The 26,032-nt window shown below is 49.2% G+C and overlaps 7 protein-coding genes across 7 annotated transcripts; 6 read left to right on the forward strand and 1 right to left on the reverse strand.

The window, feature by feature from the left end:
• Window positions 1–690: 690 nt before the first annotated feature.
• On the forward strand, window positions 691–2,883 carry ABOM_007771 (putative triacylglycerol lipase (LipA); the record flags this gene model as incomplete). The annotated part of the gene is made up of 9 exons (XM_022534900.1): window positions 691–1,235; window positions 1,291–1,405; window positions 1,467–1,585; window positions 1,637–1,704; window positions 1,755–1,845; window positions 1,893–2,146; window positions 2,193–2,479; window positions 2,547–2,682; window positions 2,744–2,883. 9 exons carry the CDS (start codon window positions 691–693, stop codon window positions 2,881–2,883), a joined length of 1,755 nt encoding a protein of 584 aa, XP_022387745.1.
• Window positions 2,884–4,709: 1,826 nt separating this feature from the next.
• Window positions 4,710–6,637, forward strand: ABOM_007772 (putative phthalate transporter; the record flags this gene model as incomplete). The annotated part of the gene is made up of 9 exons (XM_022534901.1): window positions 4,710–4,930; window positions 4,996–5,035; window positions 5,089–5,217; window positions 5,286–5,355; window positions 5,420–5,467; window positions 5,518–5,663; window positions 5,711–5,928; window positions 5,988–6,449; window positions 6,514–6,637. The coding sequence occupies 9 exons, from the start codon at window positions 4,710–4,712 to the stop codon at window positions 6,635–6,637; spliced, it is 1,458 nt and encodes a 485-aa protein (XP_022387746.1).
• A 1,040-nt stretch (window positions 6,638–7,677) lies between these two features.
• On the forward strand, window positions 7,678–10,935 carry ABOM_007773 (glycine decarboxylase subunit P; the record flags this gene model as incomplete). The annotated part of the gene is made up of 2 exons (XM_022534902.1): window positions 7,678–10,816; window positions 10,880–10,935. 2 exons carry the CDS (start codon window positions 7,678–7,680, stop codon window positions 10,933–10,935), a joined length of 3,195 nt encoding a protein of 1,064 aa, XP_022387747.1.
• A 1,008-nt stretch (window positions 10,936–11,943) lies between these two features.
• ABOM_007774 (chlorohydrolase family protein) lies at window positions 11,944–13,596 on the forward strand (the record flags this gene model as incomplete). The annotated part of the gene is made up of 2 exons (XM_022534903.1): window positions 11,944–12,223; window positions 12,308–13,596. 2 exons carry the CDS (start codon window positions 11,944–11,946, stop codon window positions 13,594–13,596), a joined length of 1,569 nt encoding a protein of 522 aa, XP_022387741.1.
• A 928-nt stretch (window positions 13,597–14,524) lies between these two features.
• On the reverse strand, window positions 14,525–16,766 carry rglA (putative rhamnogalacturonase B; the record flags this gene model as incomplete). The annotated part of the gene is made up of 12 exons (XM_022534904.1): window positions 14,525–14,554; window positions 14,629–14,674; window positions 14,790–14,887; window positions 14,963–15,209; window positions 15,277–15,498; window positions 15,552–15,763; window positions 15,815–15,866; window positions 15,917–15,992; window positions 16,041–16,110; window positions 16,162–16,283; window positions 16,348–16,449; window positions 16,511–16,766. 12 exons carry the CDS (start codon window positions 16,764–16,766, stop codon window positions 14,525–14,527), a joined length of 1,533 nt encoding a protein of 510 aa, XP_022387740.1.
• A 2,939-nt stretch (window positions 16,767–19,705) lies between these two features.
• ABOM_007776 (putative serine peptidase) lies at window positions 19,706–23,666 on the forward strand (the record flags this gene model as incomplete). The annotated part of the gene is made up of 7 exons (XM_022534905.1): window positions 19,706–19,924; window positions 19,985–20,079; window positions 20,265–21,528; window positions 22,023–22,409; window positions 22,458–23,115; window positions 23,168–23,434; window positions 23,494–23,666. 7 exons carry the CDS (start codon window positions 19,706–19,708, stop codon window positions 23,664–23,666), a joined length of 3,063 nt encoding a protein of 1,020 aa, XP_022387742.1.
• A 666-nt stretch (window positions 23,667–24,332) lies between these two features.
• On the forward strand, window positions 24,333–25,542 carry ABOM_007777 (RNA polymerase II mediator complex subunit MED27 domain-containing protein; the record flags this gene model as incomplete). The annotated part of the gene is made up of 3 exons (XM_022534906.1): window positions 24,333–24,617; window positions 24,674–25,330; window positions 25,381–25,542. The coding sequence occupies 3 exons, from the start codon at window positions 24,333–24,335 to the stop codon at window positions 25,540–25,542; spliced, it is 1,104 nt and encodes a 367-aa protein (XP_022387743.1).
• Window positions 25,543–26,032: the final 490 nt, after the last annotated feature.

Here is a 26,032-nt window from a genome sequence, read left to right on the forward strand (position 1 = left end):
CTGTATGATTGAAGATATTTTTGTAGTAGCCATATGTCAGTAAAACGCGAGGTGAAAAATATCATATGGCAGACGTATGTATACTGTATGCTCCGGTAGTGAGCCCGAAAAGCTTAACAGGAATAAGGAATTAGATATGGAATTAGAATCCAGTATGTAATCCTACGATAGAACAGCTGAAAGCCGAGGGTTTAGCGCTACACTAGAAGCCGACGGAGCGGGCTAAAATAGTGAGGGAATTGATCGCTGTGGGGTAGAGTGAGATGGCCACAGTACGAGTTACCTCAGAAAAGTAAATGCTCTAATTGGTGGAATGTTCGATGATGACTTCTCAGCTACTGGGTGAGGCTTTAGAGGATGTGCGATCTCTTATTAGTGGAAATGCTTTTGTACTTCAACCAGATAACCCACTTTCCATGCCATCTCATTGAGGGCATTGCCAGGTCCAATGACTAGCCTATCCGACCGTTTCTCTTGGCCGATTTAGGGAAATTTTAGCAAAACATAGACTGTTGAATGATCGTTTACTGTAGACCAGCTCTGAAATCCAGGCCCCGCAAGTAGTCGATATGATGGACCACTCGGAGAAATTCATTTTAATATAGCTGTGGCAATATCCATCGTGATGTACCATATATACCTTGGAGATGCCTGGCTTTGCATGAGGCTAATTGTGTCATCTATGAAACCATGGCTTGCCCTTACCGGAAGCTGTTTTGTGTAGCTCTCATCCTTGGAGTGTCTGCTTCTGCTCTTCCGGGTCCATCAAAAGCTAGTCGAGCTGATGAAAACCCATCACCACCCGTGGCCGCCATAAAGTCGAGCAATTCACAAACAGAAACCGTCTTCGTCGGTCGTTCTCTGCCCGAATTTGACCAAGAGCTATTTCTCGGCATCAAATACGCAGATAAACCTATCCGGTTTACCCCATCATCTCTGAAGACAGTTTATACCGCCAGTGATAGCAAGTCTGGGCCATACACGGCCTCCGCAGATGACTTGAACATATCCCAGGAGGCAGTGCTTTACAATGCTACGGAATACGGCTATGAATGCCCTGGGTACGGGTCCGATGAAACCAAACTGGTCGACATGGGCTTAATACAACTAAATGAAGATTGTCATAATTTGAACATTATTCGGCCTAAGCTGCCGTCCAACGAGACTCAACTGCTCCCGGTCATGCTATGGATTTTCGGAGGTGGATGGCAACAGGGCGCAACGGCGGACCCGAGGTAAGCTACTACAAGCTAAAAACCTGGTTAGGTGCTGATAGGACTTGTCTGGCAGGTACAATATGAGTTACATTGTTCGTCAGGGCGCGTTGAACGATAAACCGGTTCTGGGAGTTTCGATTAATTACCGTTTGGCAGCATTTGGTCTTTTGGATTCTGAGGAGGTTCGGGTAAGCTTTTTAACAGTCATTGGCACTCTATTTGGTTGTGTAACTGGGCCTGACGGCTTAGGCCTCTGGAAATAACAATCTCGCTCTTCGAGACCAGCGAGTTGCGATGCGGTGGGTGAAACAGAATATTGAGGCGTTTGGCGGAGATCCGGATAAGGTCACGATCTGGGGGGAATCTGCGTAAGAAACGAGTGGGTCTAGACATGGGATACTGAGTACTGACGACTGCAGGGGTGCCTATAGCGTTGGGGCGCACTTGGTTGCGAATGAAGGGGACAATGAAGGTCTTTTCCGAGCAGGTGAGCTTCATCCCATTTCTTAGTGTTGGCCCAATGTTCTGATTCAATAGCAATCATGGAGTCCGGAAATGCCAACGGGCCACCCTGGAATGGGACAGACTGGTACCAGCCAATGTACGATCGTATCGTGAAAGAAACGGGGTATGTTTATCTTTAACATTTTTCGACAGTCAGCTAACGAGGTGAAGCTGTTCTTCTTCGTCAGACACACTTCAATGCCTACGCGATGTATCTTATGAAACACTATACGATGCGGCATATGAAGGACTGGAATGGTTTGCGGCGATCGATGGTACATTCATCAAGGAATATCCCCAGATAAGCATTACGCAAGGGAACATGGTCAAAGTACCCATCCTCCTGGGAACAAACACAGACGAGGGAACTAGTTTCGGTACGACAGGGACGAACACGGACGATGAGTGTATTGAACAGCTTATATGTGAGTGTTAGCAATCACCAATTTAGATGTTGACTAACAGCGGTAGCATCAAAACGCTGGGTGCTTGATCGTGAGCAAGCCACCAAACTGCTTGCATTCTATCCCAATGACCCTGCCCTGGGATGCCCATACGGATGGGGAAATACCACATGGCCAGACCTGGGACTCATGTATAAACGATATGAGTCGATGGCAGGCGATCTTACCATGGTTGGGCCGAGGCGGCTCCTCGCACAAAATATGGCCAAGTATAAAAACGAGGTTTACTCCTATAGATGGGATGTGCCCGCTTTGAATACATCCAGCACTATCGGAGTGGGCCACTTCGCAGAGGTGAGTGTCTGGGTTCACCACTAACTACTGAGTGTCCCTGAATAGTACTGACAGAAACCTACTTAAGATTCCCTTTGTGTTCGCCAACCCGGTCCAAAATATAACAACACTGGGAGACGATCCCGCCCGCCTTGAACTTGGTAACCTAGCCGCTCGAATGTGGACCTCATTTGTTGCCGATTTAGACCCTAATGGGCATAATGGTATGTGCCTTACGCATTAATAATTATGAATTAAATAAAGGTAGAGACCTAACATACACAGTTGCAAATACTCCCGTATGGCCGCAGTATTCTCAGGAAACATCGAACTTCGTGTTCCGCCTGCCCAAGGATGGAAGTTATATCGAGGCTGACACTTACCGAGAGGGTGGCATTGAGTATATCAACAGTATCCCCAGGTAAATAGCTGGCTTGAGCTACTAATGCTTAATCCTCAAGCATTGTTGAGAGGAACTGAACTATGATGACCTTTACCTATCTCCCGTGTCGAGTAGGTTAAATAATGGAATGAAACGATCCTAATTCGAAGGACGACTGACCTTGAGCCAAACTTATTAGAAGAACCAATAATAAGATATTTCCATATCTATGGCAAGGCTGAGCCGAGGCTCTTTATGCAGAGCCATGCCACCCACGTAAATTGGAAGGTGTTTGTGCGGTTAGCTTGGAAAGCATGCTGCATTACGTGAGGTTTTATATCCTTGGGTCAGAAACCCTGGTCTTACCAAACCTTACGTGCCTTCCACTGCCCCGCTTTCAATGCTTTCTAGCCAAAGCTACTCTATACCTACAGTGCATGTGGCAATAATGACCTACGTAGCATGTTTTCATATTGGGGAATGAAAGTAGTAAATGCGGTTATCTTGCACATTGGCTTGTTAGAAGTAGGACGCCACGCGGGCACCGCCGGCTATTCTTTGCAATTTGCAGCGATTGGTGGTAAAATGCAGACAAAACCGAACCAGTTGATTGACCCTATACTGAGTGCTCTCCCAGTTGAATTTCTAGCTAGATACCTGAGCTCCAGAGTAGAGATTTGTGGAGTAGAAGCTAGATTCAAAGGAGCTTTGCTCAGATTCTTAGGGCCATTAAGCGTATCCACTAACGCAACCCTAGCAAGCCCAATACGGTGTACACCATACCATGCACACAGATAGTACCCCATGAAGAGTACTAGTCTGTCTCATTCGGCGGCTCGAGGCTCACCTGAGACAGCTTAGCCTCTCCCCAATCGACCCACGCCATTCTAAGGCGGGCTGGGAGGCCTATGACGATGACCGAAAACAACAAGGAAGACGCTCGAGGACTATTTTCTTTGATGTTTCTTCAATCTTCTTTTTCGAATTGCACGATCTAAACTCAACGAGTTATAATCTATCTGTGCGAGAGTTTCCGCGAGACGCAAGCTAAAAGTCTAATTTCCTCCGAGATTTGTTTTGACCAGGACGCGGAGTTAATCCGCGCATATGGACCCTCCACATTGGAATCTTAGTTCCGAGATAGTCCAGTCTCGAACCTATCTGGGCGTTGGCCTGGGATTGGCCCGCGTCAAGCCACAATCCTTAACCACGCGGGATTATACGGGCTTTCTGGTGAATGACCCAGTGGAAGAAGTCCCATAGTGCTGGTGTCGGAAGAACCATGCGATCCAGAGAAACAAAGAGCAAGACTCAGGAAACAGGTGTTAGTGTGTCTCCGAGATCTCGACTGCTCGCACGGCGACTCCGGAAGTGCCAGCAACGTGTCTGATCCCAGAGCGAATGAGGGTAGCTGGATGCCCTGTGCCAAGCTGCCAAGTGAGTCCTGATGTCAATCGCTCTACACCCCCGCATCATTTTCACTCCACTTCCCAAACACAAAAAGCTGGGGAAAATGTGGAGAGGTCACTGTCTTCCAATTGAGATAGCGATCGGTTTCCCAAGACCGAGGTAATATGGTGATTTCAAGTCGGCTATCCTGGTTTCCTGTTGCCTCCAGCCTGGTGGCACAAACGATGGCGTCTATAGTGCATTTTTCAATGGGTCTTCACCGTCCGGTATTGTGCAACCAACGGGTGACACACTGAAGAGGTAACTGGGTTCAAAAGTTTAACTGGATAGTGAGCATGAGACAAACACAGCAGACCGCCTCTATATAATCCTACATGATGCCCCTCTTCCTCTCGACACCCCACCGCGCTTCCTTCTTTGCTCCCAGAACGCACTTGAGGAGCGAACAATTAATCAGCCATGTCATATCCAAGCAGCGAAAAGGATCCTGGTGCAGACACCAGGATTGAAGATATCAATCAACCTGCCCTGAATGATGTGGACTACGACGAAGAATACACATACGCAGAGCAGCGTAAGATTATCCACCGGGTGGATAGACGCCTTGTCACCATTACCGGTTTAGCATATTGTGTGTCCCTCATGGACAGGACAAATCTGAGCATGGCTGCTGTCGCGGGGTAAGCTTCCCTGGTGGAGTGGGACATCTCTTTAAATGGACGATTCGTTGATTGATCGTCCATAGCATGACCAAGGACCTAGGTCTGACAATTGGAACCCGATATGTGTGTCTGAGCATCCTCATCATACATTTTGAGCCTGTGGCTAACATCAATAGTCCGTCATGGTCCTCATCTTCTTCGTTCCCTACGTGATCTTTCAGCCACCTATGACAGTTATAACACGGAAGATAGGCCCTACCTACTTCTTGGGAACCATTGTCATTTTTTGGGGGGCAATACTAGTTGTAAGTCGTTCAAATGCACTGGTGCGTGAATAATTACCATCGAACAACCTATTGATATTGTTTCAAAGGGCATGGGGTTCGCAAAGAATTGGAAGCATATGGTCGCGACGCGTGCACTGCTGGGTTTACTTGAAGCAGGTAATTTCCCCCAAACCCGATGATCCAGTGCCTAGCAATACGAGACTAATCGGATCCGATATAGGTTACTTCCCTGGCTGTGTATATCTTTTGTCTAGCTGGTACACCCGGTGTGAGTATAAACCTACGAGACGAGCTACTCCCAAGCACTGACAGGGATAGTTGACGTGCAAAAACGTTTCTCGGTCTTCTACTTGATCGGCTGCGTAGCATCGGCATTGTCTGGTATTCTGGCTTTTGGGCTGATGCAGATGGGCGGGCTTCAGGGTCTGGAAGGCTGGCGATGGATTTTTATCATGGAAGGCGTGGTATGTACGCTTCTTCCCCAAACAACCACAATTGCTAATTCTAGTAGATCACAGGGGTGATTGGCATCCTGACCATCACCTTTCTAGTGGACTTCCCTGATAAGGCGCACAAGTCTTGGAGGTTTCTTAGTGAGAAAGAATGCGCGTTTATCGTCCGCCGTATCAACCGGGATCGTTCCGATGGAGACCAGGAGCCCTTCTCTCTTAAGCGCTTTCTGTCACCTGCCCTCGACCTGAAGATCTGGGGGTTTGCCATGATATTCTTGTAAGGCGTGCCGAATGCATTTTTTTTTTCTCTCCCGGCGATGTTCTAACATGCAACAGTTGCACTACAACCGTCACGTATGCCATCGCATATTTCCTTCCGATCATCCTTGAACAGGGTATGGGGTTTAGTACCGCTGCCGCGCAATGTTTAATTGCGCCACCCTATGTGTTCGCTGGAATCGTAATGTTCTCATCGGCCTGGGTTGGTGACAGATATCGTCTACGAGGAGCAATCGTCGTCTTCAATGCTTTACTCTGTATCATTGGACTTCCCATTATGGGTTTTGCGAAAGGCAACGCTGCGCGGTACGTGGGCGTATTCTTCGCCGTGGCCGGTGCCAATTCCAACATCCCAGCTTGTATGGCATACCAAGCGAACAATGTCCGTGGTCAATGGACTCGTGCATTCTCTAGTGCTACGTTGGTGGGGTTTGGTGGCATCGGAGGAATTGTGAGTAGCTTGGTCTTTAGGTCCCAAGATGCACCTGGATACCGACCGGGCATGTGGACTACTATTGCGTAAGTACTTGTCCTTTCTTTCAAGTCAAGCTTTTGCTGCATTGAGTTACTAAATATCCTGCAGATGCAATCTCCTTATGTTAGTAATTGTGGCCGCTATGAGCTTATGGTTCCGCCGATCAAACAGAGAAGCGGACCGTGGGGAGCGCGTGATCGAGGGGTCTCCAGAGTTTCGGTATACGATATAATCTATCGCACAACACTGATATTCTTTTTTTCTCTTCCGGTAGCTACCTCCTTCGTTAGCATTGTATATATCTCAACGAGTAGTTTATTTAGCCGGTGATAATTATGCAGAGGTATTGAGCGATGTTATGTTCGAGCACCGACAATATGCTTTGTTCTATATTTAGTGTCTCGAGGGATAAAACTTGTCGCACAAAGCAAATCGCTGTAAAACCCCGCATAACGGAGATATCGAGATGGCGGTTCCAGACCGTCCATATGGTGTAGTTAGTTACAATCCCTCGTTAGTCATAACATGTATAAATAACTAACTAATTAGTTAGCCCGACTGTTGCTGCCGAGCTTGGACCACATCGGATCGGAAAGCACCTGTGGAGGGTCTACTACTGCATAACTCTTCCGGAGATTCGAGCGCTGCTCAGGTTCGCAATCAAAGCAGTATCCATATTGCATTGGTAGGCTCAAGTCGATTCAGCGCATTTCATTTCAACACTTGTAAGAACCAAAGAACACACTAATAAAGCTACTCGAGGTAGAGAGACCACAGGAAGAAATACAGAAATCTCCGACCCCGCGTCTTCGACCAAGATCATAAGCTAAGACTTTCCCGCGGGAAAATAATCTCTTATCGGTCGCGGAGAAGCCAAGCGCGGTTTACTGGCGCGCTTGCGGGGCAACTTCCCAAGGGACCGCAGAGCATTCCCATGTTATCATTGGCTTGGGCGGCAGCGTTATCGGGTTATCGACAGTTTTCCGTGATTGTCCGTATCGCCCGCGGTTTTCTTGCCGGCCGAAGGAGTCCATAGATTGTATGACTTTGCTCGATAAGTTTTTCCCTAGAGCCTTCTTGCTTTCTGTTCTTTTTTAAATCTTGTCTTCCTGGTCTTCTTAATTGTATTCCTCTCCCTTCATCCATCCAACTTCCTACTGTCTCATGTGTTGAGCTATCGCCGGGGATTTACTAAGATCAGTACAAACTACCATCCCTTGGCTTAGCCAAACCATTGAACACCGCAGTCCGTTGGCCTCTCACACTATCACAATGGCTGCATCCTGGTGCGCCCTTCGTGGCACTCGCCAGCTTGCTCTTCGGACTCGGCTGCGCTCTGCCCCTTCCCCCGTTGCATTCCGCAGAGCTTCTCCGTCCTCTCCCTTCCGCGCAACCCACCGCGCCCTGCACACAGCTACACAGCAGCCCTCACGGCGACCGGTCTACACAAGCTCAGTAACTGACCATGGCGACCCTCATCCACGCGACCTCTTTCAGCCCCTTGACACCTTCCCCAGACGTCATATCGGCCCTTCGCCAGATGCCGCAAAGGAAATGCTGGCCACCCTTGACCCCCCAGTGGCGTCTCTCGATGAATTCGTAAAACAGGTGCTCCCTGCAGACATTCTGTCCAAGAAGGACTTGAAGGTTACCGATCCTCACGCCAAAACAAATCTGTACCGGGACAATGTGGGCGGTGGTCTCGGCGAGACCGATATGCTGAAGCTCTTGGATGTCTACCGGAAGCAAATCGATGTTTCTGGCAAGACATATATTGGAACTGGCTATTACGGCACAATTGTGCCTCCAGTGATCCTTCGCAATGTCCTGGAAAACCCCGCATGGTACACGAGCTACACCCCCTACCAGCCCGAGATCAGTCAGGGTCGTCTGGAGTCACTCCTGAACTTCCAAACACTGACTGCCGACTTGACGGGCTTGCCATTTGCCAATGCGTCCGTTCTAGACGAAGCCACTGCTGCTGCTGAGGCGATGACCATGTCTTTCGCTACTATGCCTGCTTCAAAACAGAAGAAGCCCGGTAAGGCTTATGTTGTTTCCCATCTTTGCCACCCTCAGACAATCGCCGTGATGCGGTCGCGCGCCGAGGGCTTCGGCATCAACCTGGTTATCGGTGACGTTCTGGCGGATGACTTCAAGTTGGTAAAGGAACAGGGCGACAATCTCATTGGTGTGCTTGCTCAATATCCGGATACTGAGGGTGGCATCTACGACTTCCAGGCCTTGAGTGACACCATTCATGGTGCCGGTGGTACCTTCAGCGTCGCCACGGACTTGATGGCCTTGACTGTTTTGAAGGCACCCGGAGAGTTTGGAGCTGATATCGCGTTCGGTAATGCTCAGAGGTTCGGTGTTCCTATGGGATACGGTGGCCCACATGCAGCGTTCTTCGCTTGTGTAGACAAGTACAAGCGTAAGGTCCCCGGTCGTGTTGTGGGTGTCTCCAAAGATCGCCTTGGCAACCGTGCTTTAAGATTGGCTCTGCAGACACGAGAGCAGCACATTCGCCGTGAGAAAGCCACTAGCAATATCTGCACTGCCCAGGCACTTCTCGCCAATATGAGCGCTATGTACGCTGTTTACCACGGTCCGACTGGTCTGAAATCCATTGCTCAACGCATCATGTCCATGACTTCAACTTTGCAGGCGAAGCTTGCTGCTCTGGGCTACAACGTTCCGATCAAGACCAACGTCGCCGATGGCGGTGCTGTGTTCGACACCGTTACTGTAGAGTTGCCCACTAGCCAAGATGCGGACGCCATTGTCGCTGCTGCCCGGGAACAGTCTATCTTCCTTCGCCGCGTGAACTCTACCAAGGTCGGTATCTCTCTGGATGAGACTAGCGGACGGGAAGAGGTCAAGTCCATTCTGCAAGTGTTTGCTACTCGTGCTTCCAAGGGTGAAGCGTCTATTGATGGAGAGCTCGGTATCTCCCCACTTCCGGCCAGCCTTGAGCGGACTTCGGAATATCTGACTCACCCGGTATTCAACACCCATCACTCGGAGACGGAAATGCTCCGGTACATCCGTCACCTGGAGTCCAAGGACCTGTCTCTTGCTCACTCTATGATCCCTCTGGGCTCTTGCACTATGAAGCTCAACGCAACCACCGAGATGATCCCGATCTCCTGGCCTGAGTTCTCCCAGATGCACCCCTTCCTGCCTGCAGATGTCGCCAAGGGCTACACCCAGATGATTGATGATCTGGAACAGCAACTCGCCGACATCACCGGTATGGCTGAAGTCACTGTCCAGCCTAACTCTGGCGCCCAGGGTGAATTCGCGGGTCTGCGTGTCATCAAGAAGTATCTGGAGGCTAGCGGTGAGTCCAAGCGCAACATCTGTTTAATCCCCGTGTCTGCCCACGGAACAAACCCAGCTAGTGCGGCCATGGCTGGCATGAAGGTCGTTACCATTAAGTGTGACACCAAGACTAGCAACTTGGACCTTGAAGATCTCAAGGCTAAATGCGAGAAGCACAAGGATGAGCTGGCTGCTGTTATGATCACCTATCCTAGCACTTTCGGTGTGTACGAGCCTGGTGTTAAGGAGGCCTGTGAAATCGTGCACCAGCATGGTGGACAGGTCTACATGGACGGTGCCAACATGAACGCGCAGATTGGTCTCTGCTCTCCTGGCGAGATTGGTGCGGATGTTTGCCATCTCAACCTGCATAAGACCTTCTGTATCCCTCACGGTGGTGGAGGTCCTGGTGTGGGTCCTATCGGTGTTGCAGAGCACCTGCGCCCATTCCTGCCGTCTCACCCGGCCAGCGAATACCTTCAGTCTAAGCGTACGGAGTCCTCATCGCCCCCGATCAGTGCTGCTCCTTGGGGTAGCGCCAGCATCCTGCCCATCACCTTCAACTACATCAATATGATGGGTGCCAAGGGTCTTACCCACGCGACAAAGATCACTCTGCTTAACGCCAATTACATTCTCTCCCGTCTGAAGGAACACTACCCGATCCTGTACACCAACGAGAATGGCCGCTGTGCCCACGAGTTCATCCTCGATGTTCGCAAGTTCAAGGAGACCTGCGGTGTTGAGGCCATCGATATTGCCAAGCGTCTCCAGGATTATGGCTTCCACGCCCCAACCATGTCCTGGCCCGTGTCCAACACCCTCATGATCGAACCCACCGAGTCGGAGAGCAAGGCGGAGCTGGATCGCTTCTGCGATGCTCTGATCTCTATTCGCCGGGAGATTGCTGAGGTGGAGAGCGGCGCACAGCCACGTGAGGGTAACGTGCTGAAGATGTCCCCTCACACTCAGCGCGATCTTTTGTCCAATGAGTGGAACCGCCCGTACACACGGGAGACGGCCGCCTACCCCCTGCCGTACCTGGTGGAGAAGAAGTTCTGGCCTTCGGTGACCCGGGTGGATGATGGTAAGTTTCCTCTAATTCTCTATCTCACTTGATCAGGAGCAAAGCTAACCTGAACATCCACAGCTTACGGTGACCAAAACCTGTTCTGCACTTGCGGTCCTGTGGAGGATACTGAGTAGATCTATGATACCCATGTATGATTGTTTATTATTATCGCCTGCGAGATACATTTTTTCAACACATGTTTAGTTGCTTGGGTTTTGGTTTGGCATAATGACGGTGACACGACGCCAAGATTCAACATTCATGATAGACATTCGGAGGCGTTCTGGTTACTATTTGCATTTGAGTTGTACAAAAAAGACTCTATTTAGCAAAGCGAATGATACTTGCCGCTCTAGTAGCGGTTGATGTTCAGCCGTTCTTCGCATAAGTTTGGTCACATTGATATTAATCAGGGCCGGAGCTGAACGCTCAGCTCCAGGGCTGTAATCAGCGGTTGCTTGATTAGGAAGCCACCACCAGGGCACGTGCAGCCAGCGACTCAGCTCTTAAGTAAAAGATTGCTTTCTCTCAGCCTCCTGAGTGGTCAGAATCCCACCGGGTCTTCTGGTGTGCGTAGTCGCCGTGGTGGCTATCTTATCTTCTCCGCACTAAACCGCTCTTGGCATCGGAACCGGCCGTGACCCGAGGTCACGTCCAATCTAGGATGTGGTTGTGGTCCTGGTGGAGCTGCAAGAAGCTCAACCTTCCAGAATAACAACATTCCCCTTGTATGAAATCTCAACCTTATAAGCAGCCTTTCCCTCGAGTGTTGAAACATACACAGTACCATCTCGTGGGAGTACAGTGCATTGGTGCATCCGTAAGGTAGATAAGGTTAAGGTTCGAACGGTCATACTTCTGTCGATGACAGGTCACAGGTTAGTAGTTCTCCTTTTAGATACACATCAGCATTCAAGGTGAATCCATGACATTCTATTCAAATTTGAGAGAATTCATGCTAACTTATAGTGTGGCAGTCTGGGTACGGTCAAATAACCTACACGTATAGCGTATCTTGCTACTTCTATTCCTTGTCTCGACCGGTCACATATTAATCCGTTCGAGCTGGCTACTTGGCCCCATTGCAACGTAATTTCAGTTTTGTGTCGCTGAAAATCGAGAGAACCAAGGGACATTCCAACATGGCCCCCACGTATATCGTCTTCGTCGGTACATTTGTACATCTTCCCCGGTCATCCTCGAAGACCCTTGCTATCCAACAGGGAGCTTTATGGGTTTCCACCGCCGATGGCCGAATCAAGGGTACCGACTGGACTGTCATCACTGACAGTGACCTACGTGACCTACTCAAAGAAAATAGCTGGGTCCCGGAGGATGCTCCCCGATATATATCTGGGGCGAGAGTAAAGATCGTCCGCGCGAGGGAAGAATATAATGAATTCTTTTTTCCTGGGTTTATTGGTAAGTGATAATTAAATTTTCCGCCTCCTTTGAGTAGGCATGTAGGAGTCATATGTTCGTGTATACAAATACTGACAGGTTTAGACACTCATATCCACGCACCTCAGTACCCCAACAATGGACTCTTTGGTTCCACTACTCTCCTTGACTGGCTAAAGCAGTATACCTTCCCCATGGAAGCCTCATTCGGGAGTTCCCTTCCCAACATCCCTTCCCCGAGGGCGTTCAGGGTCTACAATCAGGTCGTCTCACGCACTCTAGCAAACGGTACAACCTTTGCCTCCTACTACGCCACCATTCATGTCTCGGCTACGAACCTGCTGGCAACGCTGTGCCAGAAACGCGGCCAACGCGCCCTTATTGGCCGCACCTGCATGGATAATCCAAAATTATCTGAGCCCTACTACATCGACCCCTCAACTGAAGAATCCATCGAACTAAACAAGGAAGTCATCTCGTACATCCAGTCCATCGATCCGCAAGGGACCATGATAAAGCCAATCATCACCCCGCGCTTTGCGCTAACATGCACCCCGAAAGCAATGCGTGGTCTAGCTGACCTAGCCGCTTCCTATGAGCCCCCACTGCACATTCAGACGCACATCTCTGAGAACGTACAAGAAATCGATGACGTGCACTGTGAATTCCCGAGCGCCAAGAGCTACGCCGATGTGTACGACACTTACGGCCTTCTAACACCACGAACTATCCTTGCGCACGGTGTCCATCTATCACCCGACGAGCAAGATCTTATCCACGACCGAGGTGCCAAGGTCTCCCACTGTCCCGCGTCAAACTCCGCCCTGGGATCCGGCATCTGTCCCGTTCGCAAGCTCCTCGACAAGGGAATCACAGTTGGTCTTGGCACAGATGTTAGTGGCGGGTATAGTCCCAGTATCTTGGAAGCCGTCCGACAAGCCTGTCTTGTATCCCGGTTACTTCGACATGTGGAGCCGGCCAGCAAAGGCGATGAAGGAAAGAAACTTGTGCTGAGCGTGGAAGAGGCTTTATACCTTGCTACACGCGGCGGCGCAGCTGCTGTCAATATGGAGAACGATATCGGTGGATTCGACGACGGCATGCTGTTCGATGCGCAGCTGATCCATCTAGGGCGGTTCTTGCCTGCGAGTCAGTATAGCAGTGGTGAAAGCCAGGTTGATGTCTTTGGATGGGAGACGTGGGAAGAGAAGATCCATAAGTGGGTGTGGAGCGGTAATGATCGTAATGTAAAGGGTGTCTGGGTTGGGGGAAAGCTGGTGCATGGGGCGGATGCTGTAGAGGGTGGGGCTCGGGCTGGATGGTGGACTTGGGTATTGAGCGCTGGTGTTGTGGGTGTTGGTGCTGTTGTTGCGTTTAGGAGGCTGAGGTTGTAAGATACAGAATTGTTACTTGTCTTTTAGATGGACCTTGGTCACGTTGGATTTTAACGATCATAGGGAATATATTCATCTTTATAATATCAATAAGGTATAGATTATAGGATGAGTGTTAGGACCTATGAAAATGTTGCTGAAATAATCACCTCGAGGCTATTTACAGCTATATATCAACCTGTAACCATCTGTAGCGAGCTGCCATGCCTACGTCCTACTATATTATGCATGGCCAGAAGAAACATGGCTATTGAAACATTGTGTAATCAACGCAATCAGATATATACTCCAGGTGATCTACATCTGAACGGGCAAGGCAACATGTAGCCGAATATGATTAACTATAAACCATACCTGCTTGTAGGTTTGTCTTGCCGTTTCAGGCCTTTCCGTACTGGATGGCCTAGTTTAGACAGATTACTGTACCGAGAATTGGACATTGCGGGGGACGGTGGAGACTAATGATCTGGGGATTGATGCTGGGGTTCTTGGCGGAGGAAGTTAAGAATTTGTATTGTTTTTGGGGTTGACTGTGAGGATGGATGGGTTCTGAGGATGATAGACTAGGTAGTCATTCATATTGTAGTGGCTATTTATTCATGTGGTAGAATTGTCATTGTGTTAGGTGTAGGCCATTGTTGTAGAGCATACGGAGGGGAGGAACACTAGTATAAGCGAGTATTATGTTAAGATGCTTCTTTCTATCTCGGAGGAAAAGCTTGAAGGTGGGTTGTTAGGTGTTTATATAACCAGATGGTGTGTCCCATTAGCAACCCTTTTTTTTTTACAATGTCTAGCTCAACGTGGGGGATGGTCCAATTAACGAAGGATAGACCCGTTAGTTACTTCACTATGAACACAGTGCTAGCCATCTCATAGCCAGCATCAATCAATATGTACAATCTCAACTGATACACTAATCACATCCTTACTGGAACAACTCGACGCAGTCGAAGATCTAAAACAAGTAAGTCATTAGCCAATCAATCCATGACCAGGACAATGACTCTAAGAAGATGGGCAAGCACTTACGAAGTTAGGAGCAAGGAACTCATCGCCGGAACTTCCGGAGATGACGCTGATTGTGATCTGGTGGTTGTGTTAGTTATGAACCTTGGAGAATTGTGGGAGGGAAATCGAAGGACACTCACAGTGTTCTCTCCTTCGACGATCGTTCCAGATGGAACGCTCACGTCGTAGACTTCGCCGAGGCCGCGGTAGGCTCCACGGGTAACGCCGCGGGAGTGAGGTTTGTGGGTGCAGAGGGGGCGGAGCCTTGGTAGTCGTTGATCTAGTGTTTGTTAGTTTGTTTGGTCCTCAGTTTGTGTGTATGTGTGTGTGTCGGGTTTGGAATGGGCTTCCTTACAGTAGCTTGAGGACGACCGCCTGCGAACGAAAGAGTCGTTCCGATACGCAGGGTAGCAGCGCCAGTCTGAGCGGAAGTGGCTGTGAATTTGATTGTGACGGGGTCGTTGACGCCCTTGAAGGCAGCCATTGGGAAGTCAGTGAGCGCGGAGCTGCCGACGGTGTATGTAAGGGGGCCCCAGGACGACATGCGCGAGTCCGAGGGGTGCATCCGGAGTTGGTTCTCTGCGTTGCGGAAACCGGTTGGTCTGGCGGTGATAGGTCAGTTATGTCCGAGTGGGTAGCTTGCTAGCAGGAGTGAAATAAGACACGTACGTTCCGTCCCAGTCGCCGATCTTGAAGATGGTGTCGCCTGTTTCTACGGACCCGGAGATATCCTTGCTTGTTGATGATCCAGCTGTGACCGATACAGTGGTCTCGGCTACCTTGTATTCGCCCTGGTAGTAGACCATGGTGTAATCACCTGGTTTCATGGCCGGGGAGGTGAAGCTACCGCCTGAAGAGGTGTATGCCCAGTACTGGGCGTCGGCGTTGTACCTGTACTTATTGTTAGGTCAAGTTCAGATGCTACTATTACATGGATATCGTACCAGTGAACGACCCATTTGAAGCTGGAGTCGGCTCCAGATGCAGTTCCGGATACAGTTCCGCGGCCGCCTGCAGCGACGTAGCCCTTGATGTCCAGGTTTGCGAAGAAGGATGTGTCAATATCGGTGCCGGGAGTTCCACTGCGGCTGAAGTACATCGAGTACGGTCCATGGAGGCCCTGGCGCTTGTCTTCTGTTTGGACATGGCCCGAGTTCTGCCATCGTTAACAAGATAACTGAAAAGTATAATGTCATGTCAAACGTACCATGTACCAGTAGAGGGAGTTGTAGTCACCACCGTTGTTGGAGTTGATATCGCTGTTAAGGTTAGTATGCAGGCTTGTAATGTCGCACAATAATGTACTGACCGGAAGAAAGGACCACCGGAGGAAGTCTCGTATTGGTTGAGGATCATACAGACACGGTGGGCGTCTCCGGCGATGCCTAGAAACAGGTTAGCCATGCGCAACAGTCAACAAGTATGCGCCTTACAATGTCTCTGGTCATCAATGAAGCGCTGGCTGGAGTAGAATTTGCTGCGGGTCTCCCCATTTACCAGGAACTATTACCCTTCATCAGCTATCTTCATTCCCTAGCATCATTTTGCACTTACCACATCCGAGCCTTCGATTGCCTCGCCGCCCGAAGTGGTAGACACGTCGCCGAACGGCTCCTCGTTCGGTAGGAGCTCCGAGTTAAGGCGTGCAATGAATCGCAGCTCACCAACGGAGGGCTCTGAATTTATTAAAAATATACGTCAGGAACGATTTTCTTTTTCTGCGTCGTGAAATAAACTAACCCGCTGTGGTGTACGTCGCCATATGAATGATCGAGTCGCCATTGTGAACAACAAAATACTGTGTCAAGGTATCAGTGTCGCAGGTAACCTTGATGTAGTCCCCTTGACAAAGAAGATGTCAGCGTATCTAGGGTCAACATGGTTTGTTGTATGGTTAACTCACCATCTTCTACCGCAGAAACCGTTGCGCTTCCAAGGCCAGAACCGATGTGGCTGCCCTTGCCAGAGTACTGGAGTTCCGAGCCATAGTAATTGATAGAGGTGATATCGCAGCTTGAACGGGAAACGGTAAATTTGAGAGGGTTCGCCGACCCAGTGTCAATGACGTAGGAGTCATCCGAGGTGGTGATCCCAAAGGCCGCATTGGCGACTCTGGCCCAAAGAAACGAAGATGAGAAGAGAAGGCTTCTTGACCACATGTTGTCTGTCAATTCTCTGCTGGGTTGTATCTCCCTGTCTGGATTTTCGTCATATCGTCGGCCATTGTACCTTTATATTCGCTCCCGGCTTGAGCTCTATTAGTCTCTAATGCCCAGATCACGAGAGGGGAATGAAGGCGAGCTACGAGCAACAAAACCCCCCTGATTAATCTATCCAAGAGATGGGCCAGTTTAGTTCCACCAATCTCAAGAGTCATGGTCCACGAAGAGCCCAGGCATAGCGCGCACGACCTGACGAACGTACAGGAGACACCGGAGCACTGGCCGTCGCTAAAATGATCGCTGACGAAATTTCCCTTTTTGAAATCGGCAGTTACAGTTTTTTAGGAATCACCCAAAGTGCCGTTGGATATTTATGGGTTCAGCCCATAGCCAAGAACCCCTGCGTCACTTAGACCAGCATCTCATCCACTGGACTCCCAGCAGTTGTTTCGTCTTTATTCGGATTATGGGAACCTTCTTGCTCAGCAAGAGCAGCACTTTGGTTCTTGTCCGGTCCCTTTGCAAAAAATACTTCGGATGCATTTATAGCGAGCACCCGGAGTGATGTGACGATCGTATGCGAGTTCGTTCAACACGTTAAATCCTGTCGGACAAATGGCCATATTCCTGTTCTTCAGTGGTGGACTTCGTGATGAATCAATGCGGAGTCCCGATTTCACACTCGGCGAATTTGGGACACTGGTGCGTCAGTCCCATGTTAGTGCAGTGGGGCCATATGCTATCTCCATCAATCAGGTACTCAATGGTGTGATCCATCCGTTCTTGTGCCAAAATGTGCCGAAAAGCCTTATAATGAACTTCGCCTTGGCATGACCCTAAAATAAATGCTTCTCCGAAAGTGGAAACCACAGTGTATCATGAGGATTCTTCAACTCTACCACATGGATACCCTCTGCAGTGTGAGGCAGCCAATGGTAGATGTCCTGTCGCCAAGACATTTATACGTGGCTTCCAGACAAGACGTTGACTAAGGCTGCGTGTATGCCCTGGTTTTGGCCATATTCTGCGATGCGTCGCTTACCCCTTTCCACTGAATGTCGAAGAATATATGCACACCAAGGAAATCTTTGCAAGACTTGGTTGTTAAAGACAGCCGAACTGTGGTTATTAATAGCTCGCGGCTGGCGTTCAAGTCTCAAGGGTATCCATGTTGTGGCAGTTGTGGTACTATCAAACAAAAATTGTCACCTAAACATGGTCACGGGTCACCTTAATAATAGCTGAAATGCTCATCGCGCTTATAGATGCTTCCTCGTGCCACCTCAGCCCCATCCCACTTCAGCCTCTGACGTACCGAGCAACCTCGGGGCGCTTGACGCATTGCTATCTTCAGGTCTGTGTCGTGAGGACAATACGAGCTGGATTATGGTCCTCAAGAATGGTTTCGATTTGTGAGCTAAGCCAAAGTACGGCTCGAGATGTACGCTAGGGCCTCAATCTTAGGAGTCGTTTGTCGATCCGTGTTTGTACAAGGTTAACTTTAAGGATGTTTGCATATAAACAGGAACTTCTGAATGTCAGTTGTATGCCATTGGTATAATACCTTGTCCCATTGAGTTTATCACTTCCAAGTAATACTACTCGTCTTCGACGTAGGTCTGGAAAAGCGTATCAAAGACTAAACGGGCAGACACTAACTCATTCGCTAGAAAAAAAAATGTAATTGTGTAGTCTTTAGACTGCTATGTACCCGCCCTATACGGTGTCTGTGTGCTTATTGTTTGTCCATTTCTGTGTACCAAATATCCAAGTGGCTATGTGTTTAGCCTGCAGGCTCTAAAAAGAAAAGGGGGGTAAGGCTATAGCAACAGGCATGGACCTTATGCCGAATGCGGTCTTCAATAGAAATTATTGTGTGACAACCATTTCTAGGTATATGGGCAATGTTAACATGCAGACCCCATTTGTTACATGTGGCGGATGACTGTCCTTGAGGGCCGAAACAGTCACGCACATCAATTTGCGGGTTGTAGGCTTTGTAGAAGCTAGGCATCCGCTACTAGCTAGCTAGCTTGAAACACCAGATGATGACATCTGGGCCAGGTGGCCTTTCTTTTTTAACCCCTGCCCAGTATATTTATTTCTTCTACATCCCTTAGTACTAGTACATAATAGTTCATTGAATAACTCCATTCAAATTATCTCCTCGGAAGAGATATATGTGAAGATCGCGGAAATGAGCTGTTGGATCAAACATATTGTCCCCCTTCCAAGGCCTCAACCCAGCTAAACCCCTTGACGCTATGTTTTACTAAAACTACTATCCCAAGGCCACAGGAATGAGGGTTCCACGATCGAAGCCATCAGGCATCGAATGTTCACGGCAATTTGGTGGCTGCATTTTACTACTGTCTGACTGGTTGCTAAACTTGAAATTGAATTAGATTTGCTTTTATTGATTCAGTTCAGCTATAGAAAAGACAGGCACCGTTTTCAGTCTTCTTCCGATATTTGGTGGTTGGGGCATTCGTGACATTCCCTAATAGGTAACGATCGATAGGGCTCTTGGCGCCATGTGCCCGGGCCGATGTCCGAAGCCATCCAAACTGGATTCTTCTTAAGCGCCCCCATTTCCGCATTGGGTAACATGTTGTCCAACCCGACGTACTCAGACATATTCACTCACGTTATACGAGCCTACTGCATACCATGTAATCCGAACAGACCTATGCTGATACGTCATGAGGAACTTGCATTGGGTTGGCTGACCAGGCCAAGACGTAGACTGTCTCGTTGACGCAGCCGTCCGGCAAGAGTACTAGGATCGATCATTGCGTATACATATAACAGACACGGGTACCCTCCTTCCCTATGTCTGGTAAACTATCTGCAATCTTGCTCTTTGAAATACCCTTCGTTTCTTTCTCATTTGGTGCGCGTGCGGGCATGAAAAGTCCCTGTCTCTTCAGACCAAGATGCGTTTCGACTTCTTTCTCATAGTATCTAGCATTGCTATACTGGCTGGCCCCGTTGTGGGATTGGGGCTGTTTGGAGGATCTAAGTATATGCGAGAGCTGCAGTTGGCTGCTGAGTTGAACTTGGACCCCAAGTTACTCTCCAGCAAAAATACTGTACATTCTGTGCTCGCCAAGGCTAATGCTCAAGATGAGACGGTCACCGCAGAGTACATCATGGTATGCTTAAGCTTGCCTGTTTCATGGCTCTTTAGAGGTCATCGCTAAACACACCTTTAGATTCCTATCGACCATAATGATACTTCTGTTGGCACATACCATAATCGGTTCTGGGTGAATGATGACTACTACGAGGCCGGGCGTCCGATCATCATGTACGACGCCGGAGAAGCAAACGCAGAGAGTACTGCCAAAAATCACTTGAGATCGAGTTTGTCATTTTTCAGGAAAATGCTTGAGGACACTCACGCAATGGGTATTATATGGGAACATAGGTTTGTTTTTCTCTTAATTACCATGTCCATATATTGCCCAGGCAGCTAACAGCATGTGCATGTAGATATTACGGAAACTCTACGCCATTTCCAATTAGCAGGGATACGCCACCCGAACATTTCAAGTACCTTACGACCAAACAAGCCCTTGAGGACATCCCGTACTTTGCGCAGAATTTCAGCCGCGCGAAGTTCGCCGACCTTGATCTCACTCCCAGCTCCACACCCTGGGTCCTCGTTGGAGGTTCATATGCTGGGATTCGGGCTGCTTTTGCCCGCAACGAGTACCCGGACGTTATCTTTGCGGCTTATTCTTCTTCTGCTCCGGTCCAAGCACAACTGAATATGAGCGTGTACTATGACCAAGTCTACCGTGGTTTGGTCGGCCATGGTTTTGAAAATTGTGCCAAAGATATCCATGCAGCTCTAGGTTATATAGACCAGCAACTATCAAACAATCACACTGCGGCTGCTATCAAAACGCTCTTTCTCGGCCCTGGAGCTGAGCAGAACAGCAACGAAGGCTTCACAGCAGCTTTGGGGACTATCTATAACTATTTCCAGAGCTATGCCCTTGACGGTCCAGAAGGAAGTCTGCGCGAACTCTGCGGACATCTGGAAGTGGATCCTACAACGCAGGAGGTGGCAGGTGCGGATGGCTTCGCTCCAGTCCGTGGAAGTAAGTATGTGGCTGAACGTTGGGCTGCATGGTCAGCATTCACGCCATTGGTTAACAATTTTATGGAGACCAACTGCAGAGGACTTAGCGATCCTGCTACGCCGTCTTGTAAGCTGGACGTGGTGTATTATGACCCGGATTCTATCAGCTGGAGTTGGCAGTACTGCACCGAGTGGGGATTCTATCAAAGTAACAATTTTGGCCCTCATTCACTGCTTTCCCGCTACCAGACTCTGGAGTACCAGCAGGAAATATGCAATAACCAGTTCGCACAGGCAGTCGGAACCGGTATGCTGCCATCACGCCCCCAGACGGAAGCCCTCAACGAAAAGTACGGAGGCTGGAATATCCGACCGTCCAATACTTTCTTCACTGGCGGAGAGTTTGATCCATGGAGGACGTTGTCTATGCTGACCACTGAAGATATCGCGCCTGGAGTTGCGCCCGATGGAATGACGTTCTCTACCGAGATCCCGAACTGTGGCGAGACGAGTGAGGATCAAGTGTTCGGATACCTTCTCAAACAGTCTGAACATTGCTATGATTTCCAAAGCTTATCCACCGAAGGCAAGGCGGCTCGCGAGCTGTTCAAGGAAGCATTGACCAAATGGCTACCGTGCTTCAAGCCTTCACGGCCCGATGCTTCCAAGGTGAACGTGACACAGGCGGAGTTAACAAAGGGGGCGGTGATGTGGGGAAAAAGAGGAAGGTATCAGATGTGGAGTGGATGAAGTTCCAACTTAGTCTCCCCGAGGGCCGAGCAACAACTCAGTTCCTGGACTTTCAAGCTAACCTCTTCAGGAGATGCTTGCGATGGCCCAGCAAATCATGTGTCTGGATTATGCCTCTTTCTGTACTCCCTCGTGCTCGGTCTTCGGTCGTGATGAACTTTCCTGTACATACTAGTAGTATTATTCAAAGTTTCAAGGCATCCATACACATGTGCTTTCAGTCAGTCGATGTATAAGTACCGTCCTCTCACCCGCCCGGGCACCATCCCCAGGCTCTTATTCGTGTCACAGTTCACATCACAAAGCGGCACATACTGCCCTACTTTAGCAAACTGTAACTCTCCGCCGGCATCATGCTGGCCCAAATCGCTCCGCTTTTTGGTGCCCTGTGCATTACCTTCCTAGTTCTACAGTACCTCCAGCGGCTGTATCAGCAGCGCAAGCGAGCCCAATCTCTTGGATGTCAGCCTGCTGCTCAAGGGCCATCAGGCATCTTTGGAATCCGATCATTCGTGCGGTTGCTCAACGAAGTCAGGCACAAACGATGGGTTGAATATCTTGCAGGGCAGTATGGGCGATTCGGAAACACTTATACCCAGAAGGCTCTAGGTAAATGGATGTTGACTACCATTGAACCGGAGAATATCAAAGCTCTGTTGGCAACCCAATTCAACGATTTCGGCCTGGGAACCAGACATCGTGAATTCTACCCTTTACTCGGGGACGGAATCTTTACTCTCGATGGTCCCGGCTGGTCTCATGCACGTGGGCTGTTACGGCCTCAATTCACACGAGATCAGGTACGGAAAACCCTTGATTCAGGAGGATATAATTGCTGACCCCCTTAGGTGGCTGACCTAGAGCTCATGGACGGCCATATCTCCCGCCTGATTGACCTCATTCCTCGGGATGGTTCGAGCTTTGACATTCAACGTCTGTTTTTCCTTCTAACAATCGACTCTGCCACGCATTTCCTGTTTGGAGAATCGGTAGGCGCTTTGGAATCTTCCAACAGCGCGAGTCTCTTGGGGAGATCATCCGTCGGAAGTGCACAAGGATTCGCAGAGGCATTCGGTACCGCCCAAGATTACCTGACAACCCGCTCGCGTGCTATGCATTTTTACTGGATGGTCAATCCGAAAGAGTTCCGTGAAGCCAATCAGCGCGTCCACGAGGTCGTTGATCACTATGTTCAGCTTGCTATCCGATCCAAGAATGATCCGGAGAAAAAGTCCGGTAGATATATTTTTGCGGAGGCCTTGGCCGCAGACAACGATGATCCAAAGGTGCTGAGAGATAATATGCTCAACATTCTCGTGGCTGGCCGTGATACCACGGCTAGTCTGCTCAGTTCTGCATTTTTCTACTTGTCACGCAACCAGGATGTTTGGAAAAGGCTGCGACAAACCATCATCGACGAGTTTGGAGATAGCCAAAACCCGAAGGAAGAAATTACACAAGCAAAGCTAAAGGACATCCCATACTTGCGATATGTGCTGAACGAGGGTATGTGCTTTTACCTCCTTTTAGTCATAGTCTACAGAGCTGATAAGAACAGTCCTCCGGTTATTGCCCCCCGTTCCTCTGAATTTCCGTGTCGCTGCCAAGGACACTTCTCTGCCAGTTGGAGGTGGTCCTGATGGAAGATCCCCAGTCTTTGTTCCAAAAGGACAGGTTGTCGCATACAGCGTCTACGCTATGCACCGCCGTACAGACTTATATGGACCTGATTCCCATTCGTTCCGACCAGAGCGCTGGGAGGAAAATGGCAGACGCGGTTGGGACTATCTTCCATTCAACGGAGGCCCACGGATCTGCCTTGGTCGTAAGTTTTATACCCAGTTTTCCTTATGTCCAGAGAAGCTCTAATTATGGAATTTACAGAGCAATATGCACTCACGGAAGCAAGCTATACCCTTGTTAAGTTGATCCAACGCTTTGACATCCTCGAGTGCGCCGACCCAGAATTGAAACAGCCCGCAATCCTGTCTACCCTCACCATGTCGCATGATCGGGGTGTGAAGGTCAGACTGTATTCCTCGGCACAAAAATGCTAATGTAGCCAGATGCTACGCAATATTTGTATGCCTTAATGATTATGACTGTACATGATGACAGGCCTTGGATACAGGTCCGCTCTAGGGTGTATGTTATTTATTAGCTGAAGTTGCTGGATTTTCTCTGCTAGACTACTATTTTAGGGCAATTGTAGTAATAAAGTGTGATTTGAAGAATAGACTTCAGTAAATAAACTCCGGTATCAAAGCTCTCTTCGTATACTAAGTTCTAGACTTCTAGTCGTGCACAGTCTTTCCGCCTGAGGCACCGAGAGATCCGCAGAGAAGGCCCAGCCACATGTGGCTGTGTATCATGTGGCGCATTTCGGTCCGGTCACTGGATGAATATCGCCCATTGATTCGGCCGTTTGAAGCTTTAAATCGCATCCTCAAATCTCACCAAAAGTGAATAAGAAAGAAATAGCATTCACATTTCTCGCATTATTGTTAATTCATTGAAGATTTGTCTAGTCAGTCAAGCTTCGAATCTGATTGAGTATTGGATTACACATTTGAATATCGCTATCACTACATTCACCTCAACTGGATTGACCCCATCGTTCTGTTCGGATCTTTTTCTCTCAAAAGCTACTGTACACAAGGACGCGCGTCGCGTGGATTGAAATTTATTTTCAAATCCATCGCTCCCCCCGGTGTCCGGAGACAATGGCCAGCACATCACAAGCTGCCCCGAAAGTCCCCACGGTACCGGTTGTGGTACCCAAGATGGAGTTCCCATCTAAACAAGGCCTTCCAGTGGTCTCAGAAACAAAGCCAAACAATAGTAATACACACCAGACCAATGTCATCAAGCCAGAGAGTGGCAACGTAACTGTCAACGCCACATCATCTCCGGCAATTAAACAAGACACCAATGCAAGCAAGCAGGTCTCTGACTCGGAAATGCAGCTTGTATCATCTCTCGCAAAGCTCCAGGAATTGGAGGCTATGGTTTGTCTTAGTATCCCGCTCATCTTTGGGTATGCACGGCTAATGTGCGATACCAGATTCACCAACTGCGGACACTGCTCCCCGATCGTTTATTGGAGCCTTTGGTACCTCTTGTAAATCCAAAGGTTGCGGCGGGGAGGGCTGTACCGAGGTCGCCGCAGATGCTGTATGAGCAGCTTTCGCAGGCTGCGAAGGCTGGTGTCGCCGAGGTGGCGGAATTTCAGAGCATGTGGCGCAGCCCTGAAATGAACGCTGTGTGGGAGCATGTCGATGCCCAGATCAAGGAAAATGGCGGGCAGCTATTGCAACCGACTGGTGTTTGGGATCGGAATTATGGTACCCTCCTTGAAGAGCTTGTCAAGGAGGAAACGACCAGGGTGGAGCAGCAGCGGAAATCTGAGGAGGAGCTCGAACGTTCGAAGATCCAGTCGACCGAAGGGGGTTGGAGGGCAATTGTCGACAGCTTCATCCAGAAAAATGTGCCTGGCGTACGAGTCTTGCCGAGTAATTCTGAAACAGCTGTCAATGTTGTCCTACCGAAGGCCGGTATGACATTCAAGGTACATACGGTCGGCGGATCAGAGGTGAGCGGCGTGCCCGAATGGCAGGTCTCGAGCCGAACGATGCCTGGTCAAGCTAAGACGAAACTCGAGAGCGCGGCATCCGATTGCCTGAACTCTCGTTCGCGGCAGTGGGATCTCGCATATCTTCTTGTACGTGATTTCCCCCATCAACGCCTTGTAAACATGCTAACGAAGACCAGGACATGATCTCATCCTACTCCGATGTTAAACAAACCCCCTGCGTAAAGTGCGGCAAGATGACAGACAACGCAGCACAACTACCGGCCATTCGCCAACAGAAGCAGCCGTCTGAACCCCAACAATCACCAACCTGGGAAGCCTATCACCCAAGCTGTATCTGATCAAACCACAGCCATCATACCAATAGCACTAGTATCCCTGCAACACCCTCAGCTGTATAATATATTAGTCTCATTCCTGAACTCATTAAACCTCATTCCTTTCAAGATACCTTGCTTTCACATGTTCAACAACCAGACCATCACAATACGGCACTAGGAACCATATCACAGGACTGAGAATCTGGGACTACTTACCCCCTGAATGAACCCTCACCCAACCCCCCAGCTCCTTTAAACCAGGGACCCCAGACATCGCCCCAATAATGACCAGTTCACCCAGCACCACATATGCCCTCCTCAAGCATGTATCTCTCACCCGCACAAGCCTTTACCCATAAAGCCTACCTGTAATCTAAAGCCAACGATAACCAACGCTCTCCTCACAACACAAGGATTAGACCAGATCCAGGAAGCATCAAGCTCTATTTCTTGCCGAATTGACTTGAATATGTAATATCTTATTGTGGGGGCTACTTGTAAGAAATGATAT

Source organism: Aspergillus bombycis, assembly GCF_001792695.1.
Source record: "Aspergillus bombycis strain NRRL26010 chromosome Unknown contig00061, whole genome shotgun sequence".
Taxonomy (NCBI): domain Eukaryota; kingdom Fungi; phylum Ascomycota; class Eurotiomycetes; order Eurotiales; family Aspergillaceae; genus Aspergillus; species Aspergillus bombycis.